The following is a 24,462-nucleotide window of genomic DNA, read 5'->3' as shown; positions in this document are numbered from 1 at the left end:
GAAGGCCTGTAAACTCTGGACCAGCTGTTTCTAATGACAGCCCTGTTCTGCCCAGCTGTTCCACTGTAGGATTTAGACCTGTGGACTGTTTACCTACATACGCAGCTAGAATTAAGTGTGTGTGTGTGTGTCTGTGTGTGATCTTGTTCTTCTATCCTCATGGGGACCTGAAATCCTCAAAAGGATAGTAAAACAAGGGAAATTCTCCCTCGTTGGGGACATTTCTCAAGTCCCCACAAAGACAAAGACTATTTTAAGCTTAGGGGTTAGGTTTAGGGGTTAGGGTTACAATTAGGGTTAGGATTAGGTTTAGAGTTAGGTGTTTAGGTTTAGGGTTTGGGTTAGGTTTAGGGTTAGGGAAATAGGGTTAGGGTTAGGGTTAACCCTAACCCAGTGTCCTTTGGGGAGGAAATAGACAATCGATTTAAGGGAAATAAATATGTCTACAATCAGAGATCTCCCACCTAGAATAAGTTGGCAGATGTTCAACAAAGTGAGATGAGGACAAGGGATCTGTGTGTGTGTGATTGTGTGTGTCATGGTCCCCTTGACTCAGAGGTATGGGCTTTGCGTGGTCACACACAGTAGAGGTTATTACAGTAGAGGTCACAGAATGCCTTAGCCCTTACCCAGAACAATGGAGCTAATGGAATAGTCCTAAAAGTTACAACCAAATGGAATAGTCCCTGAACAGAATCTGTGTTTGAAATTCACTGCTCGACTGATGGACCTTACAGATAATTGTTTGTGTGGTGTACAGAGATGAGGAAATCGTTCAAAAATCATGTTAAACATTTTATTTATTTATTTTTATTGCACACAAGTCCATGCAACTTGTTAAGCACATTTATACTCCTGAACTAATTTATGCTTGCCACAACAAAGGGGTTGAAAACGTATTGACTCAAGACATTTCATCTTTTCATTTTTTATTTATTTGTAAAATATTCTAAACACATAATTCCACTTTGACATTATGGTGTATTGTGTAGGCCAGTGAAAAAAATAATATATTTAATCTATTTAAAATTCAGGCTGTAACACAACGTCAGGAAAATATCAAGGGGTGTGAATACTTTCCGAAGCACTGTATATCACCACATCTCATCAGTCCTCCTTTCTCTCTCCTCTCTGTTGTCATTGTGCCAGGCTTCTGAAGACCCAGTCCCTGGAGTGGTACTACAACAATGTAAAGTGTCGCTTCAAGAGGTTTGGTAGTGCCAAGGTGCTGAAGACACTATACAGAAAACACCTGGCGGAGCAAGGGACGCTGGGAGAACTCACAGGTACTGGACTGGACCATTGTTTTTTTACTGCTGCCACTACTTTAATCGAATGTTTGCATTGACCGTAAGAGTGCAGAGACTCTCTGCTTGTGTCAAATCTTCCACCATCTTAGGGATGGATCAACATTTACAGAATGGTTACATGGGGAGGGTCATGCTTTTTCAATTTCAGTCAAGGGGGAGGGTTTAGTATTTTAATAATCGAGTCCAGGGGAGAACATGTCATTTGTAATTGATAAAATGTCAATATTTCTTCGTGTTTTAGAATGAATTGCTTATTAAGCTATAAATCGACATGTGCCCGATGCCGTCCCTCATCTCTGATTCTCCGCTGGGTGCTTAATATCAAATGCGCCTATAGGCTATTTAGTGTTGTCTCAAGTCAAATGATCCATAGCCTAGGCTATGGGCTACGAAGTGCATGCTCGGAGAAGCAAAGCACAGAGCAAAGTTATATATTTCTAAGATAGCTGCTGGGATGGTGTAAATACGATTGCATTACACACTGCAATGGATATTCCAACCCGGAGCCCCGGGCTGCTCTGCTCTTGCTGATCAAAAACCTTTTTGTGTGCTGCCATCCAATGGCTGTGCTGTGTAGGCCTACAGTGGCAGTTCAGGAGGAGTGAAAGGCTTCATCCAAAAGTATTTTTTAAATTAGGCTTAGTCTAAAAAAAATTGCACGTGGACTAGCCTATACTTTATGTTTTGTTCCGTTTGAGAAGGAAGAGCGCAAAGTTGAGAAGGTCAACTATGATAGTTTGCTACAACTATAATTGATTTGATAAAAACAATATTTTTCTTACCCATGATGTAGTTATCAGAGTTATTGACCTCTCAATAAGGCAGATTCAAGTAACTTTGTGCTGCTAAAACTTGATGCAGCAGCCACAGCACAATCAATCGGGAACGGACAGCTAATGTTGCTGAAAGTAGGCAAATTCGAGTAGGCAACCGTCTTCATTTGAATTAGACTTTACTAACAACAAGAAGACTTTGTGTTGGAGCCTATTTCTTACTATTTAAGAAATAAGAGGCATGCCTGCCTGTTTTACAGATTCAATTAGGCTGTAGGCTGCTATATCCATAGATTGGTCTTTCAATTCCTCCACCCACCATGCACTCTTTAAATAACCTACCTCCCTGTCAGTGAAGGGCTGTAACTATCCGCATAAAGGTAAGACCCAGATGCAGACCGTGTCGAAGTAACAATGTTTATTACAGCAACAGGGGCAAAGAATGTTTATTACAGCAACAGGGGTAAAGGTACAGGACGGCAGGCAGGCTCAGGGTCAGGTCAGGCAGAGGTCGGTAATCCAGAGGTGGGGCAAAGGTACAGGACGGCAGGCAGACTCAGGGTCAGGACAGGCAAGGGTCAAAACCAGGAGGATGAGAAAAGAGAGACTGGGGAAAAGCAGGAGCTGATACAAAAACGCTGGTTGACTTAACAAACAAGACGAACTGGCAACAGACAAACAGAGAACACAGGTATAAATGCACAAGGATTAATGGGGAAGATGGGCATCACCTGGAGGGGGGTAGAGACAATCACAAGGACAGGTGAAAAAGATCAGGGTGTGACTGTTACATTAAAGCCAATACTCAAATTGAGGGGGTATGAGAGGGTGTGCCATGTCTACCTTTTATTAAAGAAAATGGCCAAGAAGCACAGGCCTACCCCTTGTTAGCTTAAGATTTTGGAGAAAATAAAATTGAACCTCTCATTGAGTTAAGCCACAGAAGAAGAGTAGCCAGCAGTCAAAGCTTACATTTTTCTACGTTGGTAGGCCTACTCTTTCTAGGGTGGAAGGGTAGGCCTACTCTTTCTGGGGTGGAAGGGTAGGCCTACTCTTTCTAGGGTGGAAGGGTAGGCCTACTCTATCTGGGGTTGAAGGGTAGGCCTACTCTATCTGGGGTTGAAGGGTAGGCCTACTCTATCTGGGGTTGAAGGGTAGGCCTACTCTATCTCGGGTTGAAGGGTAGGCCTACTCTATCTGGGGTTGAAGGGTAGGCCTACTCTTTCTAGGGTGGAAGGGTAGGCCTACTCTTTCTAGGGTGGAAGGGTAGGCCTGCTCTTTCTAGGGTGGAATGGTAGGCCTAACTTTTGAAAGTAACATGCTCAGATTCCTAATTATTTGCAAACAGGGACAGTTTCGTTGCAAACAAAACACACTGATTTGGTATTGGAGAAATATGATCAGATGAACACATAGGCCTATCTCTCTGTCCATTCTTAGCCAGTCATTTTGGTCATCTGTGTGGCATAAAAAAAATATGCTGCTAATATGTAAAATGAAGTAGAATTGCATGAAATGTTTATAAAAGGCAATTTTTTCTCTGACTGGCAAATACAATGATAAAGTCATGCAATGCTATAAAGCAGGTCTTTCCACCTCTACTCTTTTCCACAGTGGTCTGCGAACCTACAACTTTCAAAATTCCTCTAATGTCATATCATGCTAAAAGGACGAATTTTAAGCGTTCAGGGAATATCTAGGTAAAATACTACATATATTGTTGAAGGGAGGGCCATCTATTTAAAAAAATAATAATAATATTTTTTTACAATTTTTTCACCTTGATTTATTCAGGTAGACCAGTTGAGAACAAGTTCTCGTTTACAACTGCGACCTGGCCAAGATAAAGCAAAGCAGTGCGACAAAAACAACAACACAGAGTTACACATGGGATAAAAAAACGTCCAGTCGATAACACAATAGAAAAATCTGTATACAGTGTGTGCAAATGAAGTAAGGAGGTAAGGCAATGAATAGGCCATAGTGGCGAAGTAATTACAATTTAGCAATTAACACTGGAGTGATAGATGTGCAAGTAGAAATACTGGTGTGCAAAAGAGCAGAAAAACAAAAACAAATATGGGGATGAGGTAGGTAGTTGGATGGGCTATTTACAGATGTGCTGTGTACAGCTGCAGAGATCGGTAAGCTGCTCTGACAGCTGATGCTTAAAGTTAGTGAGGGAGATGTAAGTCTCCAACTTCAGTGATTTTTGCAATTTGTTCCAGTCATTGGCAGCAGAGAACTGGAAGAAAAGGCGGCCAAAGGAGGTGTTGGCTTTGGGGATGACCAGTAAAATATACCTGCTGGAGCGCATGCTACGGGTGGGTGTTGCTATGGTGACCAGTGAACTGAGATAAGGCGGAGCTTTACCTAGCAAAGACTTATAGATGACCTGGAGCCAATGGGTTTGGCGAGGAATATGTAGCGAGGACCAGCCAACGAGAGCATACAGGTCTCAGTGGTGGGTAGTATATGTGGCTTTGGTGACAACGGATGGCACTGTGATAGACTGCATCCAATTTGCTGAGTAGAGTGTTGGAGGCTAGTTTGTAAATTACATCGCCGAAGTCAAGGATCGGTAGGTTAGTCAGTTATACGAGGGTATGTCAGGCAGCATGAGTGAAGGAGGCTTTGTTGCGAAATAGGAAGCCGATTCTAGATTTCATTTTGGATTGGAGATGCTTAATATGAGTCTGGAAAGAGAGTTTACAGTCTAGCCAGACACCTAGGTATTTATAGTTGTCCACATATTCTAAGTCAGAACCGTCCAGAGTAGTGATGCTAGTCGGGTGGGCGGGTGCGGGCAGCGATCGGTTGAAGAGCATGCATTTAGTTTTACTAGCATTTAAGTGTAGTTGGAGGCCACGGAAGGAGTGTTGTATGGCATTGAAGCTCGTTTGGAGGTTTGTTAACACAGTGTCCAAAGAAAGGCCAGATGTATACAGAATGGTGTCGTCTGTGTAGAGGTGGATCAAAGGATCACCCACAGCAAGAGCGACATCATTGATATATACAGAGAAAAGAGTTGGCCCGAGAACTGAACCCTGTGGCACCCCCATAGAGACTGCCAGAGGTCCCGACAGCAGGCCCTCCGATTTGACCAATTGAACTCTATCTGAGAAGTAGCTTTAAAACCTCTACAGGATTGGTGGGTCCCCCGCGGGACGGTTGAGCTAACGTAGGCTAATGTGATTAGCATGAGGTTGTAAGTAACAAGAACATTTCCCAGGACATAGACATATCTGATATTGCCAGAAAGCTTATATTCTTGTTAATCTAACTACACTGTCCAATTTACAGTAGCTATTACAGTGAAATAATACCATGCTATTGTTTGAGGAGATAGCACAGTTATGAAAATGTATTAATAAACCAATTAGGGCAGTCTTGATACAAAATGTTGAACAGAAATGCAATGGTTCATAGGATTCATCTAAAGCTTTGCACATACACTGCTGCCATCTAGTGGCCAAAATCTAAATTGCGCCTGGGCTGGAATAATACATTTTGGTCTTTCTTTTGCATTTCAAAGATGATGGTTTAAATAAAAAAAATTAAAAATGCATGTTAGTCTGGGACAGTTGTGGGATGCGGTAGATGCCAAATTAATACAACCACTAGCATCAAAAAACCCTTAAGCAATGAGCCTGACGCAACAGATGAGAACGTTTAGCTTTAAATGTTGATAAACTATTAGGCTATTTCTTCACAGTATAAGCGCAGCAATGCGCACATGGCAGTAGGCTATCAGCGCAAATGTTCCATTAGCAGGAAAACACAATTCTCAAAAGTGACCACAATTGCGATTATGCATGCATTACTTTTATTATAAAAGTGCATTTTTATGGTGAACATTTTCTTCCCCAAACTTGAAACTCACATGTTACATTTGGCCACTTTAGTTGTGATACACACCTTATCAAAACATATAGGCCTATCGGCTAGGCTACATGATTTGAAAAAGTAGCAAAAAACCATGCGCTGTTTCTTGCCTTAAGCTAGGCATCATTCACAAGTGACAATATATTATTCACAAGTGATAGGCTACTATTGTCACCCATCACACTATTCTTGATTTAATCTTGTCTTTACATATACTAAATAATATATGTGTGAAATCTGATTTGATTTAGAATGGACCATTATCATGCACCTGTCTCGAATCAGGGGCAGCGGAAATAAATACATGTCATCTATGCACTTAAATAGCGAATGGTTCATTTTCATGCCAGCCAGGTAGGCTATACTCCTGTTGTAAAGAGAAGCAATGTGCTTAATATTAGGAAAGTTGAGAAATAAATATTGTAAGCCTATAGAAAGCTGATGGGATCCTCCTCTTTTTAATAGAGGCCATGTTTTCTCACGCAATTGCATGACCTATTGAAATGTTGGGCAACATGGGCTCAAGAAGTCATTGATTAGATTTTCGATTACATTTGCATTAATGTCAGAGTGATTAGAGGGACAATAGAGTGCCGAGTAGCATCAGAGATTGCAGAAACCTAATTACCATGACTAAATGTGAAGTGGAATTTGACTGCCATCATGACTGGTGACCGTCGGTGTGGTGGTATTACAGTCACCATAACAGCCCTAGTCATACATTCTCATTCTGCTTTGAGCTCTATTCAGGTCCTCTAAATATGCACATAAAGCTGAGGTTATTTGTTGTTATGTAACTGCATTACTGGGTCTTGTGTGAGGAATTATCAGCCTTATCCCTGGACTGCGTGCGCCCAGTGTTCATGTAGTTCAGAAGTGGATTGGGGAACACTATGGTAATTTCCAGTCCTTTTAAGGAGGAAGGCAGTGAACTTGAGTGACGTGAACTAGATTTGAGAACAAATAAGCCTCATTCTGTTTTCTTTGCGACTCTATTGCTAAGTGGCTGTGTATTGGGGGTCCACAGACACACAAACACACACACGCAGACGCACGCACACACACACACACACTCTCTCTCTCTACTGTGTGACATCAGTCAGAGTCAAAGGATCAAAGCCAGTGACCCCTCGTCCAGTCTGTGAAATGTGTGTGTTATTTTCTCCTAAACGTCCACGGAGCGGCGCAGATACACCATTTAAATGTGTGCACAAACAGTGGCGTGTGTTCATGGGTGCCAAGGGAAGCCAGACTTTCTAAAAAATTCACAATTTTTACAAATAAAAAGATACATTTTTATCTTTTGTCTCATGATTTTCCTTCAATTCACAAGAGGCTGAATGTATCTCACCGGAGAAAGCATCAGAGCGAGCAGAACATATGTGTAGGCCATCTATCTGATGCTATCTGGGCAGAAAGAGTATGACATTGTTACTGCCCGTAGCATTGAATGCAAGGGAAGCCAGCGAGCATTTGGCCTCCCTTGATAAAAAATATATAAAATAATAGCCAATCAGCCAATGGAAGTTCAATATGTAGCTAGACGTAGAAGGCTAATGTTAACTAGCTAACATTGCCCATGAAAGTAAGTTAGACTAGCGAGCAAACATTTTAGCCAGGTAGCCTAGGACAGCAAAAAATAAAAGCGTGTACTCTATGACAGAGTCATAGACCGTTTCGTTAACATGAAAGAGAAGGATTGCATTGGCGTTTCTCTAAAAGTAGAGTGAGTCAACATGTTTTTTTTCTACTTGCACGAACGCACACACACACACACACAGAAATCCGAACCATGGATAACCGCTCAACACAGAATAGCCGCATGTGCGCACTCCCTCAAATCGTTTGGAGAAAATATCCTTTCTATTTTATTCAGCTTTGTTCAATTGCATTCTTCATACTATAAAATAATCTAAAATAATTGTATTTAAAAAAATATATATTTCACCTTTATTTAACCAGGTAGGCTAGTTGAGACAAAGTGCTCATTTACAACTGCGACCTGGCCAAGATAAAGCATAGCAGTGCAGCACAAACAACAACACAGAGTTACACATGGAATAAACAAACATACAGTCAATAATACAGTAGAAAAAAAGTCTATATGCAGTGTGTGCAAATGAGGTAAGATACCGGAGGTAAGGCAATAAATAGGCCATAGTGGCGAAATAATTACAATATAGCAATTAAACACTGGAGTGATATATGTGCAGAAGATGAGTGTACAAGTAGAGATACTGGGGTGCAATACCATGGATTTCTAAGCAAATCTTGTCTGCTAAATGAACTAGTGTAGCACACAGCTACATGGCATAGCCAGATCAAGACCTAACATACTGTAAGGACAACTCAGAGTATGTTATTCTGTTCTTCTGAAATAGACTACATTTTCTTCATATCATGTTTCTTTAATCCTGTCTAAAATAAATAATGGATTTATTGTGATGGTGTAGGCTATATTACATGGATGTAGATGACCCAAATGTCTGCATCAGTGGCTTGTAGGCTATGCATGGAAGCCAGTAAATTCTAAATGTGTTCATGTAAAATAACGGTCAATTGCCATGAGACCGGCAGTTATTTGCTTGTTCAATCACCGGCTGACAAAATGTCATGACTGCCACAGCCCAGGCATAAGTTAACACTGCTCAGGTAAAAACCTTCTATTCGACTTCAGTTACTCTGAGGCCATCATTGTGCTACAATGTTTGCTCATGTCATTAGAGTATTTTATCATTGTTATGCTCAAAATAATTGTCAAAAGGAATTGTGGTTTAAATTGATCTGCAATATTTCTCGCTATAGCCTGTGTACTGTAGCTGTTATTTTGAATGTTCTGTGTGTGAATGTTGTGGCCATAGTCCTCCTGTTCAGTAAGCACATAACAGGAGACAATTATTTGAAACAGACAAAGTTGTCCAATGCCTTAAGTTTAACAATAGCCATTTTATTTTCCTGTTTGCACCTTTTTGCTACATTGTGACCAACTGAACATGACCCATGCCCTGTGTGTTGTATTTTTTTTGCAGAGGGTAGCACGTATGAGGAGAGCATCGGCAACGAGGGCAGCGTCTGTAGTGAAAATGCCTTCTACAGACAGAGTGAAGGTAGGCTTCCGGCTTTCCCCTTCTAAAGCATTTCATGCCTTTATTGGAAGAGCAGAGAGGTGGGCCGTATGTAGCCTAGTGGTTAGGATGTTGGGCTAGTAACTGAAAGGTTGCTAGTTTGAATCCCTGAGTCGACTAGGTGAAAAATCTGTTGATCTGCCCTTGAGTAAGGCACTTAACCCTGGTTATTGTCCATAATGGCTGATCCCTGGCTGTGACCTCACTCTCTGAGGTATCTCAAGGAGATATGCAAAAAAGAAAAATCCATTACATACTTGTGTATATTTGTTGACAAATATAAGCACCCCCAATCATTATTATTATTTTCATAAAATAACTTCCGGTTCTGGTGGCATGCATTGGAAATGGTGGCTATCTCGTGGCTTTTCTTTTGCAAAATAACTATACATTTACTTATTTTCAAATTATTGTCAACATATAACATCACATTAAGGTGTGGGACGTTTACTGTACGGCAAGTAACAATAGCAGGTCTAGGGGGGAAAAGTAAAGAACTTGTCTGTCTGCCCTGCATTAAAGACCAAAAATGGTTAAAGGAAATTGTGATAACTAAAAACATATACCAGTTTCATTTTAACGACCAAAAAATTTACAGCTGTGCCATATAAATTGCAAAATAGTTGGGAAGAGATTTTTGATGTACCGATTCCACGGCACATGGTTTATGAAATGACACGCAAAACGACGCCTGATTCAAAACTTTGAATTTTTCAATTTAAATTATTATACAAAATTCTTGCAACCAATAGAATGTTATATATATGGGGGATACAATCTTCCCAGCTCTGCAGATTTTGGTGCCAGGAGGCAGAGTCATTAGATCATTTATTTTGGTACTGTCCATATGTAGCTCATTTTTGGTCACAGGTCCAAGGAATGGCTGAAGAATTGCAACATTTACCTAGAACTAACGCTGCAGATAGCAACACTGGGTGATTTGAAAAGTCAAAGTCAATCGATCAATAATATAATAATTATTTTAGCAAAAATATTTATCTTTAATTTACAATCTGTAGAAACTACGAGAATAGAAAGGTTCAGTACTTTTGTGAAGCATCAGAGCACAGTTAAAAATATATGGCAAATAGAAATCCAAAATGGATGGTTAAGAGATAGATGGGAGGGGTTGAATGGAGCTGAAGGATGGGACTAATAACGACAAGATAATAAATGTAAAACATACGGGGTCTGTAAAATGTATATAGGTTCATAACTTTTGTGAAATAGCACAGTTACAAATAGAAATCAAACTGGATGGACATCAGAAATAGAGGAAGGCCAGGACTAAAAACAAACAAAATATAACTAATGTAAAATAGATTGTGTCTGTAAAATGTGTATAGTATGTATAAACTGAAGGTAGAAGCCTAAGTGTTATTGTTTATTAGTTTACTCCAGTTGGGGGAAGGGTGGTAGGGTTTGTGGGGAATAATAAAGGTATATTCTAAAAAAAAGTGTATATATGTTTGTATATGTAGGAATGTTTATGTATGTATATACACTACCGTTCAAAAGTTTGGGGTCACTTAGAAATGTCCTTGTTTTTGAAAGAAAAGCTAATTTTTTGTCCACTAATGTCACGCCCTGGCCTTAGTTATCTTTGTTTTCTTTATTATTTTAGTTAGGTCAGGGTGTGACATGGGGGATGTTTGTGTGTTTTTGTCTATGTCTTGACGTTAGTTGCTTGTGTCTGCACTTTCGTTTTGTAGCTTCACGGTCGTTTGTTGTTTTGTCTAGTTTGTATTAGTGTTCGTGTTCGTTTTCATCTTCAAATAAATAGAAGATGTATTTATATCACGCTGCGCCTTGGTCCTCTCTTTCACCTAACAACGATCGTGACAGAATTACCCACCATACCAGGACCAAGCAGCGTGATACAAGGCAGCAGCAGCAAACGCAGGACTATAGGAATTGGGAGGAAATTCTGGACAGCGGAGGACCCTGGGCACAACCAGGGGAATATCGCCTCCCCAAGGCAGAGCTGGAGGCAGCGAAAGCAGAGAGGCGGCGGTATGAGGAGGCAGCACGGAAGCAAGGCTGGAAGCCTGAGAGTCAGGACCAAACATTTCTTGGGGGGGGTCTACAAGGGAGTGTGGCGAAGTCAGGTAGGAGACCTGCGCCAACTCCCCGAGCTTACCGTGGAGAGCGGGAGTACGGGCAGACACCGTGTTATGCGGTAAAGCGCACGGTGTCTCCTGTACGTGTTGAGCAATCCTGCTAGATTGAGCATTGAGCCAGGTGCCATGAAGCCGGCTCAACGCGTCTGGTCTCCAGTGCGTCTTCTCGGGCCGGCATACATGGCACCAGCCTTACGCATGGTGTCCCCGGTTCGCCAACACAGCCCAGTGCGGGTTATTCCACCTCCCCGCACTGGTCGGGCTACGGGGAGCATTCAACCAGGTAAGGTTGGGCAGGCTCGGTGCTCAAGGGAGCCAGTACGCCTGCACGGTCCGGTATATCCGGCGCCACCTCCCCGCCCCAGCCCAGTACCACCAGTGCCAACACCACGCACCAGGCTTCCAGTGTGTCTCCAGAGCCCTGTTCCTCCTCCACGCAATCGCCCTGTGGTGCGTGTCTCCAGCCCACTACCACCAGTTCCGGCACCACGCACCAAGCCTCTTGTGCGTCTCCAGAGTCCTGTGCGCCCTGTTGCTGCTCCCCGCACTAGCCTTGAGGTGCGTGTCCTTAGCCCGGTACCTCCAGTTCCGGCACCACGCACCAGGCCTACTGTGCACCTCAGCCGGCCAGAGTCTGCCGCCTGCCCAGAGCCATCTGAGCTGCCTGCCTGCCCAGAGCCATCTGAGCTGCCTGCCTGCCCAGAGCCATCTGAGCTGCCTGCCTGCCCAGCGCCATCTGAGCTGCCTGCCTACCCAGCGCCATCTGAGCCGTCCGTCTGTCCCGAGTCGTCAGAGCCATCCGTCTGTCCCGAGCCGTCAGAGCCGCCCGTCTGTCCCGAGCCGTCAGAGCCTCCCGTCTGTCCCGAGCGGTCAGAGCCGTCCGTCAGTCAGGAGCCGCTAGAGCTGTCCGCCAGTCAGGAGCTGCCAGAGCCGCCCGCCAGTCAGGAGCTGCCTGAGCCGCCCGCCAGTCATGAGCTACCCACCAGTCATGAGCTGCCCTCCAGTCATGAGCTGCCCCCCAGTCCGGAGCTGCCCCCCAGTCCAGAAATAGTCCGAAGTTTTTATTTTTTCCCTACTTTCTCATTATGCAGACATAAGCACAGTTGACACCATTGAGGTGCGGATGTTTACTTTCTACACAAGTAGTTTTTTTTCAGTTCCGTCTGACAAACAGATTGTAGTTGTAAAATAAAAAGGGATACATTTTTTGGTGCCATTTAGGCGAAATGGAATTCTAAGCATCACTCCAGTCAAAACAGGCTCTGCGAACGTTCGATTCCATTCATTTGCTATGGGCTCACGCTAGTGTTCCAGCAATGACGGTAGGCCAAACCCTAACCCAGACGATGCTGGGCCAATTGTGCACTGCCTTACGGGACTCCCAATCATGGCCGGTTGTTTTTATTTATTTTTTATTTTACCGTTATTTTACCAGGTAAGTTGACTGAGAACACGTTCTCATTTGCAGCAACGACCTGGGGAATAGTTACAGGGGAGAGGAGGGGGATGAATGAGCCAATTATAAACTGGGGATTATTAGGTGACCATGATGGTTTGAGGGCCAGATTGAGTCCCTGATACAGCCTGGAATCGAACCAGGGTCTGTCGTGACATCTCTAACACTGCGATGCAGTGCCTTAGACCGCTGCGCCACTCGAGGCAATATCTGCTCTGCTCCGTTCAGAATCACTTGATGGAGCAGACAAGGAGGTCCAATTTCACCTCTGCTGTTCTTATTATCCATGGATCCCGTGGCCCAGGCAATTCGGCAATCGATTGAAATAACACAGATTTCTCTATATTCTACTGATCATTTCATTTCCTTATACGCAAATTACATTTCACTATATCTAGACACTGTATCTCAATCGTTCCCAAACGCATTGAAGATCATAGATAAATTCAGCTTAATCTCAAATGACAAAATGTATCTAACCAAATCTGCTCTACTGCCTCTCAAGACCTCGATGGAGGACTCCATCCCTACTTATGGAATCCCAATCGTTTCCCATTTTAAATATTTGGGAGTAGATATATTTACTTCTTTAGATTAAACCATTACCAGAAACTTTAACAGAACGCTCAAATCAATTCAATCCGACATCAGTAGATGGAATAATATCCCAGTTGCTTTGACTGGCTGAATATCTATTGTCAAAATTAAAATATTGCCATGGCTGAATTTCTGTACATGCATCCCATGGCTCCCCCTTCTGGCTATTGGGATCAAATTCATAGTGCGGTATAAAAATGGATATGGCAAGGTAAACGATCCCGGATACAATTTGTACATTTACAAAGAGGGAAAGACGTAGGAGGACTATATTTTACCAAACTTTCAATTGTATTTCCAAGCTCTAGCATTTGGCCCCATCTTAAATTGTTTCAGACATTATTATTCTGCCTCCTGGTTGAGTAAATAGAGATTGCCCTGGAAGAGGTGGTCTTCACTATCCCTTAATGTAAATTACGATTTGGTGCTACTATTGCTCACACTTTCTATTTGGTGCAAAATTGAAAAACAATGTAACTGGGAATCAAAATGGCATGCCCATACTCCAATATTTCACAACAATGCCTTGAGATCTGGAGGGCGGCCTTTTGCATCCCCCTAGTAGTGCAAATGTGGAATCCGGACCCTTACCGATATCATGGACAGTAATGGTTTAAGAACTTTCCAAGATTTGAAAGATTTTTTCACATTACCAGGTAATTCCTTTTTTCCCCATATTTACATCTTAGGTCAGCTACCGAATCATCTAATGATGGGATTTATAAATAAATAATCTGGGCTCCAGAAAGGACTGATCTCTATAATGGATCGGGGTTACCCTCCCCCAAAAATTGTACATGTAACCCCCTCTGAAAAAGAACAATTACAAAAAAATTATTCAAAAAATAGACAAACAAACCACTAAGTACTACCGCTCTCTGCTGGCTGGTGAGTGTATAGCAAGACAGACTTTAATCTAAAGAAACCTCTTGGTTATGTCCCCATCCCTTTTCAGAGCACAGCATGGCAGAGACCCTAACGGTGGCACTGAGGGTGGCAGAGGAGGCCATCGACGAGGCCATCGCCAAGGCAGAGGGACACACCGACAGTCAGGTAACATATTCTGCAGGATGGAGTTGTCTAAAAAGAGTAAACATCTTATTGACTGTCTGGCTGACTTCATTGTTGTTCTGCCTAGGACAAGCAGAGCGAGGCAAGGTATCTGCGAGACCACAGAGAAGAGCTGATTGAGGAACTGGCCACAACCATTGTGCAGAAAGTACGTTCAATTTAATTTAATTTCAATTAATTTCAATACAATTTAATTCAACTCAGTTTATTTCATGCTAGATCATCCGGCGGAGGAAGAACCTAGCTGAGATGAAGCCAGACTATGACCTGGACTGGCTCCCCGACAACCAGAGTGGTGACCAGCCCTTGGCTTCAAGCTCCCCCAGCTCCAAGATCTGCCGCACCACATCAGCCCGCGCCAAGGCCTCTATATGGGTTAGTATGGAGTGTAAGGTGGTTCAGGGAACTAACTACCTTACGTGATCAGTAGCCTTGCCTAGGCTTTAGCTCAGAGGGCTAACTGCGGCATGCAGTCAACCCAGGTTCAAAACCCAGTCTGTCACATAAGACCAGTACAGAACATATATATACAGAGTGGCCTATGTTGATTATATTTACCTCTCTTTAGAGATTCAACTATTTCATTATTTGTATTTGTCTCAGCGGTCTCACTCTGCCTTCTCGCTGCTGGATGACAACGTTATGATGCAGTGCTCTGGGGTTTCCCAGGACTCTCAGCATGGGCTGAAAAAGGAGGGAGGAGCGGCAGGATTGGCCAACTGGAAGAGTGTTGACCGCCTGGACAACTCCAGTAAGACCCTGCTGGCCACCGCAACTCTGCTAGTCATTATTCACACGCACCATTACAACGGTCTTTCCACACACCTAGTTTAGTCATTTTCAAAATTACACTTTTTATTTCAATGATTTATTTGCTTGTCTTCCATGTCCTAGACAATTACAGTTTCAAGATACAATACAGTGGCTACCGAAACTATTCACCCGCCTTGGAATTATTCCTATTTTGTTGCCTTACAACCTGAAATTAAAAGGGATTTTTTGGGGGGTTTGTATCATTTAACTTACACAACATGCCTACTACTTTGAAGATGAAAAATATTTTTCATTGTGAAACAAATGAGAAATAAGACAAAAAACTGAAAACTTGAGCATGCATAACTATTCACCCCTCCAAAGTCAATACTTTGTAGAGCCACCCTTTGCAGCAATTACAGCTGCAAGTCTCTTGGGGTATGTCTCTATAAAATTGGCACATCTAGCCACTGGGATTTTTGCACATTCTTCCAGGCAAAACTGCTCCAGCTCCTTCAAGTTGGATGGGTTCTGCTGATTTACAGCAATCTTTAAGTCATACCTCAGATTCTCAATTGGATTGAGGTCTGGGCTTTGACTAGGCCATTCCAAGACATTTAAATGTTTCCCCTTAAACCACTCAAGTGTTGCTTTAGCAGTATGCTTACGGTCATTGTCCTGCTGGAAGGTGAACCTCCGTCCCAGTCTCAAATCTCTGGAAGACTGAAACAGGTTTCCCTCAAGAATTTCCCTGTATTTAGCGCCATCCATCATTCCTTCAATTCTGACCAGTTTCCCAGTCTCTGCCGATGACAAACATCCCTACAACATGATGCTGCCACCACCATGCTTCACTGTGGGGATGGTATTCTCGGGTGATGAGAGGTGTTGGGTTTGCGCCAGACATAGCGTTTTCCTTGATGACCAAAAAGCTCAATTTTAGTCTCATCTGACCAGAGTACCTTCTTCCATATGTTTGAGGAGTCTCCCACATGCCTTTTGGCTAACACCAAATGTGTTTGCTTATTTTTTACTTTAAGCAATGGCTTTTTTCTGGCCACTCTTCCGTAAAGCCCAGCTCTGTGGAGTGTACACCTTAAAGTGGTCCTATGGACAGATACTCCAACTTCAGCTGTGAAGCTTTGCAGCTCCTTCAGGGTTATCTTTGGTCTCTTTGTTGCCTCTCTGATTAATGCCCTCCTTGCCTGGTTCGTGAGTTTTGGGGGGCGGCCCTCTCTTGGCAGGTTTGTTGTGGTGCCATATTCTTTCCATTTTTTAATAATGGATTTAAATGGTGCTCCGTGGGATTTTCAAAGTTTTGGATATTTTTTTATAACTCAACCCTGATCTGTACTTCTCCACAACTTTGTCCCTGACCTGTTTGGAGAGCTCCTTGGTCTCCATTGTGCCGCTTGCTTGGTGGTGCCCCTTGCTTAGTGGTTTTGCAGACTCTGGGGCCTTTCAGAACAGGTGTATATATACTGAGATCATGTGACAGATCATGTGACACTTAGATTGCACACAGGTGGACTTTATTTAACTAATTATGTGACTTCTGAAGGTAGTCAGATCTTATTTAGGGGATTCACAGCAAAGGGGGTGAATACATATGCATGCACGCACTACTTTTCAATTTTTTTGTAATTTATTTCATTTCACTTCACCAATTTGGACTATTTTGTGTATGTCCATTACATGAAATCCAAATAAAAATCAATTTAAATTACAGGTTGTAATGCAACAAAATAGGAAAAACGCCAAGGGGGATGAATACTTCTGTAAGGCACTGTACATACATGCAACTTTGTACAGTTCAATAGGGGGAAAACAAACAAACAAAATGACCTATTATTGATGTACTGTAGTAAAAGACTGGTGGCTAAATGCATCCTCCCCTGTGTTTGTGTGTCTGCCTGTCTGCTGTGTGTGTGTGTGTGTGGCATCTGTCTACCCTGATGTGTGTGTGTCCGGAGGTGCGTCCTCAGTGCTGAAGAGCCCAGACGGGAACTGGATCGCCCAGCAGAGCACACAGCTGTCTCGGCCCAGCCTGCTGACCAAGAGGAAGTCACTGGTATTCAGCGTTTTGGAGAAGGAGTCCGGTGTGATCTCCGCCTACGATGAGATGGGCTCAGACGACGCCGAGGGGGGAGAGGGGGCCTGGGGCGCCGCCCTGCTGGAGATACGCAGGAAAATGACAAACGCCAACAACAACCAGGGGTCAGAGGCACCAGATGCCCAGGCCTCTGCCGACCAGCAGCACAGCCTCCCCTCACCCTTGCTGGACCACCACGCCAGCACGGACACCCTCAACTCTGAATCTGAGGTAGGAGAAGATCAGATTCGAGGTCAAGGGCCGAAGCCCCAGAAGCCTCTGCTCACCGTCCTGAAGAGAAAGGTGCCTGTGGAGCACCGGTGCACCCCCTCTTCACGTCGGTCGTCCCGCCCGGGCATCTTCGACGTGAACTTTAACCCTGAGGGGATGGAGGCTGAGAGCAGCGGGGCTGATGAGCTGGAGGAGGAGGGCAAAGTCAGGAGGATGCGAAGGAGGAAGAGGACTAAGAAGGATCAGGGGGAGGGAAGAGGAGAGGTAAAGCGAGACAGTCTGTCACTTTCACTTATGACCTCAATTTCACTTATTCCCCTTATCATGTTGGACATCATTTTATTTCTCTGATAGCTTCTATGTCTTCTATCTGCTGTTAACAGGAGTATAGCAGCATGCTACTGGATGACCTGGCCAAGAAACTAAGTGTGAAAAAGACCAGCCAATCTGGCGCAGTCACCCCAGACACTCTGACTTTGGATGGTGGCTTGACCTCCAGGTCGCTGACCCCTGAACCCCGGGGTCCTGAGGGGGAGGCCCCTGGCTGCGGGGCCCCTAAGGGCCAGGGAGGAGGGACCATGGGAGTGACCATCAATCTTGAGCAGGAACTGACCATCAGACTGAAAGAGCTGGCCAGCCAAGTCGGCCTCGCACACCTCTCATCATCTGAGGACGAACTGGACAGATCGGGAGAGGACGAGGGAGGAAGGGAGGGAAGGAGAGAAGGAACTCAGGAGGAGGAGCGGTTATGGCATATAGAAATCGAGATGGAAGGAGGGAGAGTGGGAGAGGGGGAGGAGAGGACAAAAGAAAGGGAGGGAGATGGAGGAGGACAGCTGAAGTCAACACTAATCCAGCTAGCTAGTCAGGTCAGAGGCACAGAATTCTCATCCACTGAAGATGAGTTGGACAGAGTGGGTAGGGTTGAGCATGGATGGGAGAGAGAGCGGGTGGAGGAGAGGACAAAAAAGAGGGAGAGAGAAGGAAGAGAGGAGCACACCGTAAAGTTGCGTATGCTGGCTAGCCAAGTCACACATTTCTCATCAACAGAGGAAGAGCTTGACCGAGTGGGTGTTAGTGATGGAGAGATGGAGGAGCAGAGAGAAGGAGAGAGGGAGGGAGAGAAGGAAGAGCTGACATACAAACGGTGCAGACTGGCTAGACAGGTCAATGACGCGCAGTTGTCATCAACAGAGGACGAGCTGGATAGAGTGGGTCTCTATGATGAAGAGATGGAGAAAGGGAGGGAGGAGAGAGGAGGAGAAGGGGGTGGAGAGCGGGAGGAGATAGACGCTGAGGCACTGTGGGAGATGGAGGGAGATAAAGAGGAACTGACCTCCAAGTTGAGAGATCTGGCCAGTCTCGTTAGCGCCTCCCAATTCTCCTCTACGGAAGATGAACTGGATAGAGTGGGAAAGAACGAGGGAGAGAGGGAAGAGGGGAGCAAAGGAGACAAAATGAAGTTGTCCAATAGAGTGGCAGACTGGGTCAGAGAGAGATGTGGAGAGATGGAGGGAAAGTGGCATGGAGAGAGATGGGGAGAGATGGAGGGAGAGAGGAGGAGGGTACAGGTGGAGAGGGTGAGAGAGAAGCCCTGGTACCAGGGGGGGATGGAGGTGGAAGGGAGGATGATGAACAAGGTGAGGAGAGATAGCATCGGAGAACTAGACGTCAGACTCTTTGACTTTGAGGATGAAAGTGAGAAAGAGGGAGAGCTGCAAAGCGAAGAGATGGACACAAAGGTAGAGGAAGAGGGAGTCATGAAGGTACAGAGGATGATGGAGAGGATGTTTGAAGGAGGGAAGGAAGGAAAGAGAGCAGGGGAAGCAGAGAGAAAGGTGGAAAGAGGGATGAGAGATGCAGAAGTGGGAGGAAGAGAGCGAGAAACAACAGAAAGTGTGGACACTGTGGAGGGAGAGGTGATGTTTGACAAAATAATCAGCAACCTAGAGCACACACTGGGTGGGATGGAGGTAGAGATGGATGGAGAGATGGTGGCGGACCCCGAAAGAGAAGGGAGAGAAGAGGATAAGAACCAAACAAAGGTTAGAGAAAGTGAGTTTATGAAAGAAGAAGAGATAGAAGAATATCTAATTAATGAGATGCTAATGTTAGAAAAGCTGTCAGACAGGTTTGGCACCTTAGATAAGACTGGAGTCAAACCTCAAGAGAAGGCTGGAGGGAAGGAAAGAGAAAGGGACAGTTCGGATAAGACAGTAGAGCGTGTCGTGGAGCGAGGTGAGAAAGAGGCTCGAGAGAAAGATGAGCAGACTGAAACAGAGACCCATAAAAGCATCCTACCACAGAATTTAGATGAGAGAAAGGAACAAATATCAGACCAGACAAAGAGCGAGACATCCCGAGACCTGGAAGAAGAGAGCAAGGGAGTAGAAAGAGGGGGATATGAAGGTGGGGAGGTAGAGGAGCAAACAAGCGACAAGGAGATGGATGATTTTGGGGAAAGAGAAGGGGAGAATTTTGAGAAGAATACAGACGAGAAAGAAACTGAGAGCAACCGAACTAAGGACCCAGAAGAGAGCGCCCCCTGTGTTCAGGAGGAGATACTGTCTTCAGAGGAGATCCAGAATGTAAGAAACGAAAAGCACCTAGCTTTACCCACAGAGATGCCTAAATTGCTATGTAATTCTGTGGATCTACCCTTTCGACATTTCTAACCTCAAATCAACTGACAGCTGTAACACTAACTCTCTGCTTGCTCCTCTCTATACCATACTACTTTCCCTTTCTTTCCCCCCCCCCTCTGTCCTCCCTCGTTCCATTACTCTGTGTTAGGATAGCCCTAACAATTAGGACCTAGAAAACACACTCCAGTTCCTTTCCGCTTTGCTACAGCAGGTGCGATCACAAACTGATAACTTGACCGTGCTTTGGGCAACATGGGTTAGCGCTATATGCAGTCAACCAGTCAAACACTCTTTCTTTCTCTTGACTCGTTGGCTCTTCTCTGCTTGTCTAAAACTGTTGTTCTCACATGAATGGATGTGTTCCACACAGAGACCGTAGGCTTTTCGGGATTGCATAAAGCTTGTGTAAATTCAATTGCGTGTGTGCAGAGGTACTCGGCGATGTCACTGCGCAGTATCACCACTGAGGTGCTGACGGTGTTGAATGCGACAGAGGACCTACTCCAGGGGGTGGAAGGGGGTGACTACGCTTGTTCTCCTCCCTACACCCCTTCACTACCCCCCAACACTGACACCAAGAGGCTGGACGAACAGCTCAGCAGACTAGAGGAGAACGTAAGACCTGTCTGTCTTTGTGTCTGTATAACCTGTAACACACAGTGCCTTTGGAAAGTATTCCGACCCCTTGACTTTTTCCCACATTTTGTTAGGTTACAGCCTTTTTCTAAAATGTATTAAATAGGTTTCTTCCCCTGTCATCAATCTACACACAATATCCCATAATGACAAATCAAAAACAGACATTTTTGCAAATTTATTACAAATGAAAAACTGAAATATTACATTTACATAAGTATTCTGACCCTTTACTCAGTACTTTGTGAAAGCACCTTTGGCAGCTATTACAGCTTCAAGTCTTCTTGGGTATGACACTACAAGCTTGGCACACCTGTATTTGGGGAGTTTCTCCCATTCTTCTCTACAGATCCTCTCAGCCACTGTCAGGTTGGATGGGGAGCATTGCTGCAGAGCTATTTTCAGGTCTCTCCAGAGATGTTCGATCAGGTTCAAGTCCGGGCTCTGGAGCATGTTTTGATCAAGGATCTCTCAGTATTTTGCGCCGTTCATCTTTACCTCGATCCTGACTAGTTTCCCAGTCTCTGTCGTTGAAAAACATCCCTACAGCATGATGCTGCCACCACCATGCTTCACCATAGGGATGGTGCCAGGTTTCCGCCAGACGTGAAGCTTGTTTCTCATGGTCTGAGAGTCTTCAGGTAGCTTTTGGCAAACTCCAAGTGGGCTGTCATGTGCCTTTTACTCTACCATAAAGGACTGAGAGCGCTACATAGATGGTTGTCCTTCTGGAAGGTTCTCCCATCTCCACAGAGGAACTCTAGAACTCCGTCAGAGTGACCATCGGGGTCTTTGTCACCTCCCTGACCAAGGCCCTTCTCTCCTGATTGCTCAGTTTGGCCAGGCGGACAGCTCTCGGAAGAGTCTTGGTGGTTCCAAACTTCTTCCATTTAAGAATGATGGAGGCCACTGTGTTCTTGGGGACCTTCACATTTTTTTTGGCATCCTTCCCCAGATCTGTGCCTCGACACAATCCTGTCTGGAGCTCTACGGACAATTCCTTTGACATCATGGCTTGGTTTTTGCTCTGACATGCACTGTCAACTGTGGAACCTTATATAGACAGGTGTTTGCCCTTTCAAATCATGTCCAATTAATTGAATTTAGCAATGGAAACAGGATTCACCTGAGCTTAATTTCATGTCTAATAGCAAAGGGTCGGAATACTTATTGTAAATAAGGTATTTGTTTTTCATTTTTATGAATTAGCAAACATTTAAAAAAACGGTTTTGTCTTTGTCATTATGTGGTACTGTGTATAGATTGCTAAGGATTTTTTATTTATTTAATCCATTTTAGAAGATTGCCGTTACGTCACAAAATCAAGGGTTCTGAATACTTTCCAAAGGCACTATATTTCACAGTCCATGTGGGTTCAAGAACACTGTGATGCTAACCTCTGTTAATGTTAGAAAGACTGTTGGCATTTCAGCTTTATATCTGTCTGTGCCAAATGAATTGTGCCATTCAGGTGTATGTGGCGGCGGGCACGGCGTACGGCCTGGAGGCGGAGCTGGACGACCTGGAGGAGTGTGCCCGGGCCATCGGCGATGCCACCTCTGACCTGGAGCTGTCCTACCTGGAGGAGCAGGTGGCATCAGCTGCCGCCCAGGTGCATCAGTCTGACCTCCAGGTGTGTTCAAGTCTGGATGCCCTCTGTGTCTCATAGCTAGCTAGTTAGTGTCCAAAATGGCACCCTATTCTCTATGTAGTGCACGACTTTTGACCCGAGCCCTTTGTGGCATTTCAGACGCAGACTTTTGCTTTGGAAAAAAGGAGAAAGCGGGGGATTTTACCTCGGGTTTTACCTCGGGTATGATGACATTAGAATTAGAAAATTGTATGTTATTGTATGTTTGAATGTTGGTGATTGTCACATAATGAAACTAGCAAATAAAATGTTTGAAAGAAAGAATTAGAAAGATGTCCATAATGTGGATATTTGCCTGAAAACATAAAAACATATACATTCAATTGTGTTTTTAAGTCCTTTTAAGTTGGTCTGAGTGAGAGAATATTCATGTTAATGTTACGCACTTTGTTGTAGGTGTCGGACATTGCAGCCAGGATCACAGCTCTGAAGAATGCAGGTCTCAACGTGGTCCCACAGAACCGTTTCACTAAGCCCAAGAAACAGCCTAAGGTACTGGACCAGACCAGGTCACTTAGCACTAGGACCAGGAGTTTTACCTGGTCAGGTCATGTGGTCAGGGAAAACTCCTGGCCCTACTTGTCACTCACTAACAATTATAAACATATCTTGTGATTTTCGAACAACAACTTATCAAGTGTCATGTGACTCTCTGCAGCCACAAATGTTGGTCTCGTCACGTCAGAGAGGAGGCGACTACCTGCTCCACTCTTGAAGGGTTAGAGATATGTGACCAACCAGCTCAAATCGGTCATATGAAGCAAAGTTTGAAATGTGTTTTTTTACACTGGTTTAAAGTAGAGACTCAGAGCTACAAAATGGTATATCATACATTACAGTTGAGAACAGTGGGAATGTCATTCTGCTTTGATCATTGATAAACTTGTAAACTCACTTTTGAGAAAATGGCCTTTGAATGTTTTGGTACTACTACTGGAGAGCTCATCTTTGTCTACACCCATTCAGCATCGTTCACACCCTCTTAAGCTTTAGCACCACCCATCTCTTTAAGGGTTAATCCGAGCATTCTGTGGAAACAACAGCAGTCAAGCACCCAAGCTAACTTGTTAACTACTTCCAGACACAAATGAGAGAACAGCTCACTTATCATTACTTGCCCTAGCAGAGCTGGTTAGGCTGTTATGTTATCCAGAGCGTTGGTGACTGCAACTGTGCTGTCAGATTGTCCGTTCGTTAATTCAGAGCGTTTCGCTCTTGGAGCATTCAGAGTGCAAATATGCAAGTAGCTAACCCACCAGGTTCAATGTTATCTAGCTAACATTGGCTATAGCTAGCCAAGCAAATTACTCTGAGATACGAATAATAAGATCATACATGTAACGTTAGCTAGCGAGCTAGCCAGCTAACATTAGCTAGCTAGCTAGGTAAACAATGAACCATAATCCAGTCAAAAGTTTAGAAACAACTACTCATTCAAGGGTTTTCCTTTATTTTTACTATTTATTTTTAAAACTATTTTTTGTTCTATTGTAGAATAATAGAAGAGAGAGTGCCTTGAATTCTAAATAAATTACTGACAGTGTCACCAGCAAAGCACCCTCACACCACCTCCTCCATGCTTCACGGTGGGAACCACACATGCGGAGATCATCCGTTCACCTACTCTGCATCTCACAATGACACGGTGGTTGGAACCACAAATCTCAAATTTTGACTCATCAGACCAAAGATTTCCACCAGTCTAATGTCCATTGCTCATGTTTCTTCTTATTATTGTTGTCCTTTTGTAGTGGTTTCTTTGGAGCAATTCGACCATGAAGGCCCGATTCAGGCAGTCTCATCTAAACAGTTGATGTTGAGATGTGTCTGTTACTTGAACTCTGAAGAATTTATTTGGGTTGCAATTTCTGAGGCTGTTAACTCTAATGAACTTATCCTCTGCAGCAGAGGTAACTCTGGGTCTTCCTTTCCTGTGGCGGTCCTCATGAGAGCCAGTTTCATCATAGCCCTTGATGGTTTTTGCAACTGCAGTTGAAGAAACTTGAAATTTTCTGTATTGACTGACCTTCATGTCTTAAAGTAATGATGGACTGTCGTTTCTCTTTGCTTATTTGAGCTGTTCTTGCCATAATATGAACTTGGTCTTTTACCAAATA

General features: G+C 44.0%; 1 protein-coding gene across 4 annotated transcripts in view; it reads left to right on the top strand.

The window, feature by feature from the left end:
• myripa (myosin VIIA and Rab interacting protein a) overlaps positions 1 to 24,462 on the top strand; it is a 45,291-nt gene that overhangs the window by 19,081 nt on the left and 1,748 nt on the right. The window contains exons 4-15 of one of the 4 annotated variants that reach the window (XM_071362320.1): positions 1,150 to 1,286; positions 8,998 to 9,075; positions 14,222 to 14,319; positions 14,405 to 14,485; positions 14,557 to 14,712; positions 14,941 to 15,088; positions 17,076 to 17,677; positions 17,797 to 20,001; positions 20,488 to 20,673; positions 22,166 to 22,327; positions 22,445 to 22,507; positions 22,742 to 22,837. In XM_071362320.1, coding sequence (XP_071218421.1) covers positions 1,150 to 1,286; positions 8,998 to 9,075; positions 14,222 to 14,319; positions 14,405 to 14,485; positions 14,557 to 14,712; positions 14,941 to 15,088; positions 17,076 to 17,677; positions 17,797 to 20,001; positions 20,488 to 20,673; positions 22,166 to 22,327; positions 22,445 to 22,507; positions 22,742 to 22,837 — 4,012 coding nt within the window. Of the gene's footprint in view, positions 1 to 1,149; positions 1,287 to 8,997; positions 9,076 to 14,221; positions 14,320 to 14,404; positions 14,486 to 14,556; positions 14,713 to 14,940; positions 15,089 to 17,063; positions 17,678 to 17,796; positions 20,002 to 20,487; positions 20,674 to 22,165; positions 22,328 to 22,444; positions 22,508 to 22,741; positions 22,838 to 24,462 lie in introns of all 4 variants that reach the window. The other 3 variants (XM_071362319.1, XM_071362322.1, XM_071362321.1) reach the window with 3 other exon arrangements.

Source organism: Salvelinus alpinus, chromosome 23 (genome assembly GCF_045679555.1).
Source record: "Salvelinus alpinus chromosome 23, SLU_Salpinus.1, whole genome shotgun sequence".
Lineage (NCBI taxonomy): Eukaryota > Metazoa > Chordata > Actinopteri > Salmoniformes > Salmonidae > Salvelinus > Salvelinus alpinus.
The sequence above is the reverse complement of the archived record's forward strand: the minus strand, read 5'-3'. Positions and strand labels throughout refer to the sequence as shown.